Below are 11,622 nucleotides of genomic sequence, written 5' to 3' on the forward strand. Positions count from 1 at the left end.
CGAGGGAAGGAGAATTGGGACCTGCTTCTGTTTGTTACTCTTTCATCCATTAGATCCATGGATGCTACAAAATAGCCCAGCTTTAAAAAGAGGGACAGAAATGCCCCATTCCCCATCCAGGAATGTTGGGTCAATTCATGAGATGGTTTCCATAGAGACAGAGAAAGAAAGTCACCCATCATGCTTTGTTGACTAGGCTGTTTCTGCTCTGAACTTCAGCAGCACATGGTTGTTCCTCTGGTTCATGGTACAGTCTAGTGTTTGGGAAGCCAAATAAGAGATGACCAAGATGCTGCTTAGACCTAGGAGGGTGTGTGGTGATGGCTGTGCTCCTTTCCCCACAGCTCTGCAGTGAGGCACTGAAGGACGGCTGGACCAGGTAACTTACTTCAGTGATAATGAACTTAACTCTCCCAGTTAGCAAGTGAGGCTGATCTGTGGAGAGGAGCCAGCATCTAAAGGCACCAAGGAGGCCAGGATTCACCCAGAAGCAGCCTGGTGTGTAGGGACACAGAAGAGAAAATTCTACTGAGGCCAGGCTCTTTCTCCAAAGATGCCATGTGACTCTAGTTAGAATCCTGGGGTGTCAGGAGTTCCCATTGTGGCTCAGCAATAACGAACCTGACTGGTATCCATGACAATGTGGGTTCAATCCCTGGCCTCACTCAGTGGGTTAAGTGTGAGCTCTGGTGTAGGTCGCAGATGTGGCTCAGATCCTGCATTGCTGGGGCTGTGGTATAGGCTGGCAGCTGCCGCTCTGATTCAACCCCTAGCCTGGGAGCTTCCATATGCTGTAGGTGCAGCCCTAAAAAAAAAAAAAGGAAAAGGAAGAATCCTGGAACATCAGAGTTGAAAGAGGTCATTGATTTCAAGCACCAATCTAGACTAGAAATCCACTCTTTACTAGAGTAACAAGCATTGATTTAGCTTCTACATAAAAACCACCGGAGGTAGCAAGCTTTGCAGGGAACTTGTGCATTGTTTTATGTTTGTATGTTTTTCTTTTTTGTCTTTTTAGGGCTGCACCTGCAGTATATGGACGTTCCTAGGCTAGGAGTTGAATCAGAGCTGCAGCTGTCAGCCTACGCCACAGCCACAACAGTGCAGGATCTGAGCCTTGTCTGCAACCTACACCACAGCTCATGGCAACACTGGATGCTTAACCCACTGAGCGAGGCCAGGGATCAAACCCTTGTCCTCATGGATCCTAGTTGTGTTCTTAACCCGCTGAGCCACAACAGGAACTCCCACTTGTGCATCATTTGAGGGCTCTGCGTGTTCGAACTTCAGTGTAGTGAACTCTTTGCTTATCCATATAACTTCTGGCTACTGGTCTTGATAATTCTGCAAGTTCTCCCAGAAGCCAGGCTCCTCCTCTTCCCTAGGCCACTTCCTCTCCAGACTAACCATGTGTACTTCTCCTGTCCCTCTCCTGTATGGTTATGGACCCTGGGCATCTTGGGGTCTCTTCTGGGTAAACTGTGGTTGTCAGTGGCCCCAAATCCTGATGCCATGCAGGGCACAGAGGGACCATCGCCTCTCAAGCTGGTCATTGTGAGTCCATAAGTACAGCTCAAGGTGGACCTTGTGCCTGTGCCGTATCACCAGGCTATGACACATGACAGTCTGGCTACCCAGCCTCCTGCTGCTCAAAGTGTGGTCTATGGTCCAAGAACACCAGTGTGCCCTGCTGCTGCTTGTGGGAGGAATTTAGTAAATGATTTATGTAGGTTGCTTAGTGAATGATAGGGACCAAATAAAGGTCTCTGATCATCTTCAAAAAAAAAAAAAAAAGCAGAATCTTGGGCTCCATCTCAGACCGGCTGCATCAGAGTCTGCATTTTAATGAGATCCCTGAGGGATCTGCATGCCCACTAATGTTTGAGAAGAACCGAATTCTTGTTAACTCCTCAGCTAAGAAGAGGGTTGAGGAGAGGGATCTTGGAGGCAGCATGAAGCTGTGGCAAGAGGCCTGGGATGTGGTGGATTTGGAATCAACACCTTGCCTGTCCCCTTCATCCCTTACAGTACTACCGTGTGGTCCTGTGTGAAGTGCTAAACCTCTCTGAACCTCATTTTCTCTCTTCATAAAGTGGGAATAATAGTATCTCATTGTTCTCCTCAAAGTTATTGCCCCTGAAAAGGACCAGCAGTTGGGGCTAGTAGCAGGTGATCAGTAAGTGCCCTCACCTTCACCCCTGTACACACCAGGGACAGGCTGGCGAGGTCCCTGCTCTCTGTGAAGAGCTAGGGCTCTGAGCAAAGGAAGCCCGGCACTCAGAAGCTGAGGCTCCCACCTGGGGGTACAGATGTCATCTCTGATGTGTTTGGTGCTGAGCACAAGGGAGAGAACAGTAGAAGATGTGAGAGGGGCTTTTTGTCAGCACAGAGGTGGGCATTGTGGAAAGCAGAGGCAGGGCCTCGGGCAGTCCCAGGCTCAGGCTGGCAGCCTGAGCTCCAGTGCTGGGCAGACAGGCTGGTGAGCACGGGATGCTGGCCACCTCCACATGGCAGTGTTGCACTTAGCCCAACCACGTTCTCCTGACAACTGAATCTGTGTCCTGGGGTCGTGGGGACAGGTATCAGACCTGGTCTCAAGAACAGTGGGCCAAGTCAGATGAAGGGAGCCACCTGCCATCGGTCCACTGTGCCGTGAAGGAGCCTCAGGCCCAGCCCTGCTGGTCCCTTGGCTGACCTCTGCTGCAGTGGGTTTAAGACAAGCCCTCTTGTCAAGGGCCAGGCAGATGGAGGTATCTGATCAATCGTCCTGTTCACTCAGGATGGAGCGGGACACTCTCTGGGCTCCCTTCCCAGTCTGCTTTTCTCTGCAAGGCTGACAATGCCTTTTTCAGTCTTTATTCCTTTTCACAGCACAGTGGAAACTCAGTTAATGCTATTAAAGATCTGGCTGCTCTCTCTGTTCCTTGAGGTCGGCAGGCAATTCAGTTGTTGCCCTGATACTGAGTAAAGAGAAACCTCTTACAGGGTTATTTTTGTGACATCTGAAGATTGATTGGGACAGGGGAAGAGTTTACTAGAAAACATGACTTGTAAATTACTGACAGAAAAAGTCACTTCTGCAGAAAATCCAAGTCAGGGGACAGATCTAAATTACGAGACCAAATTTATTTTGCAGGTTTAAGGTAAAAGTTGGTGCTGATCTCCAGGATGACATCCGTAGATGCCGACTCATCAGAAATGTGATCGGACCTGAGAAGACCCTGGTAAATACCCTCCTGTGCCACTGAGCAGTAAGCAGCCTCAAATGAGGAGCCTTTGTCCGGAGCCAAGATACAACTCATTTCAAATAAGGATTAAAGAACACTGGGAGTTTTTTTGTTTTTTGGTCTTTTTAGGGTGGCACCCATGGCACATGGAAGTTCCCAGGCTAGGGGTCAAATTGGACCTGCAGCTGCTGGCCTACGCCACAGCCACAGCAGCGTATGGCAATGCCTGGTCCTTAACCCACTGATTGAACCCTTGTCCTCATGGATACTAGTTGGGTTTGATATCCCTAAGCCACAATAGAAACTCCCAGAACATTGGGAATTTTAACACCATATGTCAGAGGAAGTACAGTTTTGAGGTCTTGGAGTAGGCTCTTTTTTTCTTTTTTTATTACTCAAAAAAAAAAAAAAATATGGACTGCTTCACGAATTTGTGTGTCATCCTTGCGCAGGGGGCCATGCTAATCTTCTCTGTATCGTTCCAATTTTAGTATATGTGCTGCCGAAGTAAGCACTAGGCTAACTCTTTATGTGTAAAACATTTTCACAAAAGAAAGTCACACACACATAAAAAAAGAGACACAAGGAGCTCCCATTGTGGCTCAGTGGTAACAAACCTGACTAGTATCCATGAGGATGTGGGTTCAATCCCTGGCCTCGCTCAGTGGGTTAAGGACCCAGCGTTGCCATGAGCTGTGGTGTAGATCACAGATGTGGCTTGGATCCTGCGTTGCTGTGGCTGTGGTGTAGGCTGGCAGCTGTAGCTCCAATTGGACCCCTAGCCTGGGAACTTCATATCCTGTGAGTTCGGCCCTAAAAAGACAAAAAAAAGTCGCAATAGGATGTTTTTAGTTTTGGAGGCATGTTTTCATGTATTAAAATAGAAGTTTGAGTCCTGGGCTTAGGATCAGAAGTCCCATTATTTATACATGAATTTATGCTACTTTAGTCTTATGAGGTCATCCTCATCTGAATAATTTACAACAGAAAATGATTCTGGGCGTACTGTCCTCTGGCTCTCACAACATCCCATGGGGGACCTCTTAGCACTAAGCACATTATACCAGAGAAATCCATCTCTCCTCCAGGCTGATGATGTCAGGGATGGAGAGGCCATTTCTCCTCTCTGCACACCCAGCACCTGGCTTCCGGGAAGGCTTGCTGTGCACAGGGCCAGGGCCTTGGAGAAGCCTGGACTTGACTCACCATTTACTTGACTTATTGTCCTTGAGCAAATTACTTCTCTGCATGTCAGTTTTCTTATCTGTAAAATGAGTTACTGTGAACTGCCTCATAGTTATTATAAATATAAATGGAACAAAAACATAAAATGCCTGGTGGAGTGGGTGCTTAATTAATGGTAGAGTTGAGGTTATTCACCAAACACATAGCAGGCAATAGCCAGTATTGCCTATTGAACAAACTCAGAATTAACTGCGCATGATTCGTAATGTGGTGAAACAGTTTCTATGAATAAGTCCTGCAAGACAAACATATTTGGGTGGTTTCTAGATGCAGATCAGGCTGGAGCTCCTGTGCCAGAGGGCACTTCCACCCCTCACAGTGGCTCCCTGAGCGATTTGTGTCTCCTCTGGTGACAGTGGCTGGAGCCAGAGTTCCTTTGGTGGCTGCTCTCGGGCTCCCTTTGTCATGACTGTATGCTGGGCCTCTGCAGTCGGTGGCCTCTCTGCCCTGGGGACCTCAGGCCTGCAGCAAGACCAGTGCTGGGCAGACCTCTCCGCAAAGGTCTCTCCTCGCAGATGATGGATGCCAACCAGCGCTGGGACGTGCCTGAGGCCGTGGAGTGGATGGCAAAGCTGGCAGAGTTCAAGCCGTTGTGGATTGAAGAACCCACTTGCCCTGACGACATCCTAGGACATGCTGCCATCTCCAAGGTAGAAAAACGGCTGCCACCAGTGTGGTCGTGATAGATCCTAAGACCTGGTTCCCATATTTTGTAAACATAGAAATCTGACTGATATTTAAGTATTTTACTCACCCAGATTGAAACAAAGTATAAATTCTACTAGCTGATGTGCTAGCAAAGGTTTGCTTAGCTAATGTCAAGGTCAGCCTCCCCATAAGGTTGCTCATCTCTTTCCCTAGAGCCCTGGAATCAGGGCACTTCCTGGGCACATCCACCTGAATTGGGGGCTGCTTTTCTCCCTTTCAGGTGTAGGAAGAAGCTGATACATAAATAGAACATCTGAGAAACAGCCCATCTCTCAGGGAGAGGCTCCCATTAGCCAGGCTCACAGCACTGATCTATAAAGCCAGTATGTCAGGTGGGTCACGTATAAGTACAGCTTCTGGGAGCACTAGATTTTTGTCTTTTTATGGCTGCACCTGCAGCATATGGAGGTTCCTGGGCTAGGGGTTCAATGGGAGCTGCAGCCGCTGGCCCACACCACAGCCACAGCAACGCCGGATCCGAGCTGCATCTGCGACCCACAGTTCATGGCAACGCCAGATCTTTAACCCAGTGAGTGAGGCCAGGGATCAAACCCATGTCCTCATGGATCCTGGTCAGGTTCTTAAGCCGCTGAGCCACAATGAGAACTCCTGGGAGCACTGGATTTTTGTCTCCTCAGAGCTACTCCATGAGTAGCCGTGTTAAACCAAAGGCTACTGGGTGAGTGAGAGGTTAGGGCAGGAAGGCTGTGGGTCTGATGTGATGGCATCAGACCAAGAGCACCTGGCACATCCGTCTGACAGTAGAGCGTTACCTTCTGGCTCCAGACGTTTCTCACAGTGAATCAACATGGGGTTTTCTTAGATTGGATGCTCTACAAGAGCCTGTGTTTAGGGAACTTGACACTTTACAGTCTAGCTGAAGAAAAGCTAAGACATTGAAACACAGGCAGGTGGAATTCAGGGCAGGGGCGCAAGTGTGGGAGGAAGTTTACTGGTGGGGGAGATAGGCACAGGGGGCAGGGAGGGACAGTGGGGGACCACAGTTCAGAATGAAACCTCCCAGGGAGTGGGTCCACAATGAGAATCTGGGTGGGAGGCCATGGGGAAACCAGACTTTTTGTCTTGGGCTCCTGTGGGGCAGCCTTGGGACCAGAACCTCTGCCTGCCCAGGGTCCCCTCAGAAGCTTTCTGAGCGTGAACCCACTGAGGAACGGTTTGCATGGAGGCAGCCATCCTCTCAGGAGGCATCTAAGGAAGGGGACAGATGAGGGGGAAGTTGGAGAGACAGCAGGCACAGGCAGGGGCTCTGGAGTCCACCTGTTCAGAAGATGCAAACACAGTGAGCCACTGCAGGTTCTTGAGTGAGAACATGAACTAAAGGTGGCTGACTGGTAGCAACATGTGGGATGGATGGAGAGGGTACACAGGTGAGGAGTGGCAAAAGGACACGGGGCAGGGAGAGGAGCCTGGAGGTTTTCCCAGGAATCTGGGGAGGGAGAGGGGGAAGATGGAAGGAGAGGGTGGCTAGAGTAGAGCAGATCCTGAAGTATTGGAAAGGAGGAAATAACATCTGGTAACCATTCAAATAGTGCTAGAATCACACAAACTTTTTTTTTTTTTGGTCTTTTTAGGGCTGTGCCTGCGGCATATGGAAGTTCCCAGGCTAGGGGTTGAATTGGAGCTGTAGCCACCGGCCTACACCACAGCCACAGCAACTAGGGATCCAAGCTGTGTCTGTCATCTACACCACAGCTGACAGCAACATTGGATCCTTAATCCCCTGAGTGAGGCCAGGGATCGAACTCAAGTCCTCATGGATATTAGTCGGGTGCGATAACCACTGAGCCATGACAGGAACTCCCAAAGTACACAATCTTCTAAATGCTAGAGTGAATAGATCAAATGTCTATAAAAAACCCAGTACACTTGTGTTAGAAGTTTCAGGAAGCATGAACTGATAGCACTAGAAGGCACTCAGTGACCATCCGTTCTGACTCCTGCCTGGTGAGCAAGAAGCCCTGGCCATACCTCATCCAGTCCACATAGCCCACAGGCAGGACAGGTGGCAGAATCAGGGGCACCTGGCACCTAAGTTAAGGAGGTCTCTGCAAGGCAGGTGCCCCACCTAGTGATTCAGATGCCTCCACTGGCTCTGGAGTCAGCCCAGAGTTCAAGCGTCGGCTCTTCCCTTTCTGGCCTTATGATCCACGGACAGTTAGTTACAGGCCCAGTGGGTGGTGATAAAGTTTTTCAGCTGGAGTCTTGCACGGCGCTGGACAGGTGCTTAAGAAGAGCTTGGGAAGTGTTAGCTGTTAGTGTCATCAGCTAAGGCAAGGGGAGTGAGTGGCACTGCAGCCTGGTGGGGCGCAGGGTCATGGCTCAGAGCCCGGGGTGGGGGTGGGGCAGGGAAGGGGGCAGGTGGGAGGGCAGGGAGTAGCAGCGCTGTTACAGAGAAGACTCCACACCTCCACAGCTGAGGAACCTCTGAGCTGAACTCCTAGGATCTAAGGAGCTTGAAGGAGAGAGGTTAGAATAACCACCCAAGGGGGTCATCAGGGGGACAAGGAAATAAAGGGAGAGACAACCTCTAGGAAGGAGTTAGCCAGAGGCTGGACCCGTGGGCTGCTGCGGAGTGGTCGCCCCGGAGAGGAGGAGGAAGGTGAAAGCCATTCACATTCGAAGGGGCCCGGAGTGGAGTGGGAGCCAGGAGGCTGCAGAGGAAAACCTGCAGCCCCAGCCCGGAGGGGACCGAGAACGGCTCTGCAGACACACCTCCCCCTCATGCTCACAGAGCCTTGACTGCTTCCTTTTTCAGCTCTAAATATTTTTAAACGTTGGGAGTCTCAGTTCACAAACTCAGGAAAATAACTTTAGCTTGCCTTCTGTCTTACAGGCACTGGCCCCACTGGGAATTGGCGTAGCCACGGGAGAACAGGCAAGTGACATCTCTTTGGGGTTGGCACACACTGGCCACCGCCTGAGAACATGGGCATACGTTGGGCTATTTCACCTGTGTCATTTTGATCTGGGAGACATTCTTAAGCTTCGAAATCAGGTCATTTTACAACACTTCAGAGTCTGGTCTGGAGTAAGATGTAGTCAAACATTTGTATGTTTTCTACAATTGCTATGACTAAGGTCATTTACATTTTTCATAGTGTCTCACTGAAATTTACAGGACAGCAGTTTAAGGTGGCAGGGTGTAAAGGCACCATGCTGTTTTAAGGAAGCCAGCTTCCAAATCGAGTAAACAGGAGCACATCCCCTTTCTGTGCTTATAAACGAAGCACAGTGCCTGCCAAAACCTGCAGCAGACACCCCAAGAGCAGAGCCGCACGAAGGAACAGATTCTCAGCTTCCCTAGCAAAAGGAGCAGCGCTTCTGTTTTGTCGCCTGTGCCACCTGCTCATCGCTGTCCCCAGATTTCATCCTGATGCTCATTCCCACTTACCAGTCACCATGGCAGTTACGTCCTGATACACGGTGAGCGGTGTGACTTTAATGTGACACGTGGTTCCACCAGCAGATTTGTTAACTGAGTGGAAGGTCCCCACCTGGCCTCTCAGGCTGGCCTTGTGCCACGTGAGAACAAGGAATGAGTCCAGTCCAGGCTTCCTCGAGGCCACTGACGAGTGGTAGAACTGGCACAGGGTCAGGTTTACAGATCCTGAAAGCCAAGGCTGACTCCTCTGTTGGTTTCATTTTAACTCTATTTCCAGTGCCACAACAGAGTGATATTTAAGCAACTCCTACAGGCGAAAGCCCTGCAGTTTCTTCAGATCGACAGCTGCAGGCTGGGGAGTGTCAACGAGAACCTCTCCGTGTTGCTGATGGCCAAAAAGTTTGGAGGTAAGGGCATCGAGGAGCTGAGGGTCAGACACCCATTTCCTCGCCCATCACATACCCTGATTCCCTCTGGAGTTTGCCATTTTGCCTTTTTTTCTAACTCTCGTTTAGGCTTAATCAGGGGATCTTTGATGATTTTCATCCTGGAATTTCATTTCTGTTGATTTAATTCCCTGCAGGTAATAAGCTACAGGTTCTTCCCCACTCCCTCTCTGCCCTACTTAGTGCTAACAGAAATGTTTCATTTTCAGTTCCTGTGTGCCCACATGCTGGTGGAGTTGGCCTCTGTGAACTGGTGCAACACCTGATCATATTTGACTTCATATCAGTCTCTGCAAGCCTCAAAGACAGGTCAGTAATGTGGCATTAACACCAGTACTGTTGCTCATCCAGTATCGCAAAGGCAGTTTTGCTTCCCCTTTGCCACATGGGGCAGTAACAATGGAGACCCACCACTGAGCAGTCTGAATCGAGTCCTTTTTCTTTCAGAAGGTGGGTCCCTGGTAGCCAAGCTCGTTTTTTAGGTACATTAAGTGGGTGCAGGCAGGCAGTTTGCAACCAAATGAAAACCAGAACCAACTCCTTTTCTGACTTTCATCAAATGGCATCTTCTCTACTTCTGTTCAATCTCTTCCCACACTGGGATCTCCATGACCTGGGCCTTTTAGTTCTATTTTATTTCTGAATATGCTCCAGGAGACCTTCACATTAGGACAGTCTGCTTCCAGCCGCCCGCAGACATACAGCCTTCTTAGGCTTTCCCTTCCTCCTGGAACTGAATGTGGTACTGCAGTAAGATCCCTCGGAGTGTACAGTGAAAGCATAAAGATGTGTGGGAAAGTGGGACATCGAGTTCAGTTCCCCTGCTCATTCTTCAAGGCTCCCTGTCCTCGGCCAAAGGGCCAGTTCTTCACCAGAATACACACAGCACATTCTGTCGTTGACACCCTGGTGTCAGCCTCTGAAACCACGAGGCCCTCTCTCGCCAGTTCCTTTCCCCAGCTCTGTGCACACAGCCTGACTGCCGCAGCTGTTCATTCCCTGATGGCTGAAATGAGGCAGTAGAGTTAGGTGCCTTGGTCAGGCCACAAAACTAGCCAGCGGCAGACACCAGATCTGAGCAGGTTAGTCTGATCCTAAAACCTGTGCTCTTCTAAACCATTCGTGTAGCTGGCAGAAAGCTTTCATGTGGTAACTTTATTCATCTTAACTTTTGGCTAAAGGCACCCAAATAATCCCAGATACTTATGGAGTCTGAATTTGATGCCTTCTGGGTCAAAAGCCTTTAGTCCAAAGAGAATCATGGTTCATTGCATCCAAGTCCCCACACTGTTTTACAGATGAGAACCCGAGGGCCACAGGTTATGGGATTTGCATAGAAACACAGCATCGGCCAGGCCTTGGGCGAGTCCACCTTACTTGTGGTGCTCACCCCTTTGCCTTAACAGCACACGACTATCTGACTTGCCCCACCCCCGTTCCTCCCTCCTAGGATGTGTGAGTATGTTGACCACCTGCACGAGCACTTCAAGTACCCTGTGGTGATCAGGAAGGCTTGCTACATGCCTCCTAAGGTGAGCCTGGCCGTCCTCCTTGTGAGCTAGTTCCTGGGGCTCAGAGCTTTGTCTCCTTTGAGTCTGTTTTCCACATCTGGAAATAAACGGCTCGTTAGGCCTGATTTGGGGGTGAAACTGCCCTGACAAGGCTTCTCTAAATGCCAGGCTACCTCACCAACTGGATCAAACAATATGTACTCCTTGCCCCCCATGCCAAAAAAACTCCCAACAAAACTGGCAGCACCTAGCAAGTTAGCGAACTCAAAGGTTTTAACTGCAGCTGTGTTACCAGGGCTACTTATCTTCCTGTTCAAGAGCTCGGGGCTCATTTTCACCAACAGAGGTTGAACTGTCAAAGGAAGTATCATTGGTTAATCCTGAGGTGGAGACAATAAAGTGTCCCCCTTCCCCATTTCTAACAATCCGAAACCCTATTTTTAAAATATTAATTCAGTTGCCTCTGATCTAGATTGAAAAGCATTTCTGGGAGCAGCAGAATGCATAAAATAAATGACTTTTGTTGTAGGTGCTTATTCGCATGACTATCTTTGGTCTTTGCTAGGATGCTGGTTATTCAACAGAAATGAAGGAGGAATCTGTACGGCAACACCAGTACCCAGATGGAGAAGTCTGGAAGGAGCTCCTGGCTGCTCAAGGGAATTAAGCATTTTCCTTTAAAATTTAAAATTTTAAAATTTAAAACTTTAAATTTAAAAATTTTAAAGCGTTTTGCTTTACGTGAAAAGGCTTAAAATTTCTTGGGTATGGTTTTACAAAAATAGGGAGAAAAAAAATCATCCCACCAATCAAAACAAGTTCGGCTGAAAATCATACCAACCTCAGGCATCAGCTTAGTTGTCATTTCTTTATTCTTTTAACAAATCAACACATATTCTCCTACATAATCCTCAAGCAAAAATAGATCCAACTCAAAGTCCAGGCAGACACTATCCTAAAATTTCTATCAAGTGCTGGTACCTAGACATTAAACTGTACTTTGAAAATAAGCAGCATGTTGGAATAATTCTTTAAAAAAACAACAACAAAAAACTGTTGTCATAAATTAGCATATACCCTAC

The 11,622-nt window shown here is 48.8% G+C and overlaps 1 protein-coding gene and 1 non-coding gene across 9 annotated transcripts in view; one reads left to right on the top strand and one right to left on the bottom strand.

The window, feature by feature from the left end:
* The window catches only part of ENOSF1 (enolase superfamily member 1), a 28,884-nt gene extending 17,334 nt beyond the window's left edge, over nucleotides 1-11,550 (top strand). For 4 of the 8 annotated variants that reach the window (XM_047793862.1, XM_047793866.1, XM_047793867.1 and 1 more), the window contains 8 exons: nucleotides 345-379; nucleotides 3,137-3,224; nucleotides 4,829-5,122; nucleotides 8,035-8,076; nucleotides 8,861-8,990; nucleotides 9,239-9,338; nucleotides 10,480-10,561; nucleotides 11,106-11,550. In XM_047793862.1, coding sequence (XP_047649818.1) covers nucleotides 345-379; nucleotides 3,137-3,224; nucleotides 4,829-5,122; nucleotides 8,035-8,076; nucleotides 8,861-8,990; nucleotides 9,239-9,338; nucleotides 10,480-10,561; nucleotides 11,106-11,207 — 873 coding nt within the window. In that variant the 3' untranslated portion in view covers nucleotides 11,208-11,550. Of the gene's footprint in view, nucleotides 1-344; nucleotides 380-3,136; nucleotides 3,225-4,828; nucleotides 5,123-8,034; nucleotides 8,077-8,319; nucleotides 8,625-8,860; nucleotides 8,991-9,238; nucleotides 9,339-10,479; nucleotides 10,562-11,105 lie in introns of those variants that run through there. The other 4 variants (XM_047793864.1, XM_047793868.1, XM_047793865.1 and 1 more) reach the window with 3 other exon arrangements.
* Nucleotides 3,635-3,742, bottom strand: LOC125134853 (U6 spliceosomal RNA). Its single transcript, XR_007136840.1, has one exon. It is a non-coding gene; the product is annotated as a U6 spliceosomal RNA (small nuclear RNA).
* Nucleotides 11,551-11,622: the final 72 nt, after the last annotated feature.

The sequence above is a fragment of the Phacochoerus africanus genome, chromosome 8 (assembly GCF_016906955.1).
Source record: "Phacochoerus africanus isolate WHEZ1 chromosome 8, ROS_Pafr_v1, whole genome shotgun sequence".
NCBI classification, from domain to species: Eukaryota; Metazoa; Chordata; class Mammalia; order Artiodactyla; family Suidae; genus Phacochoerus; species Phacochoerus africanus.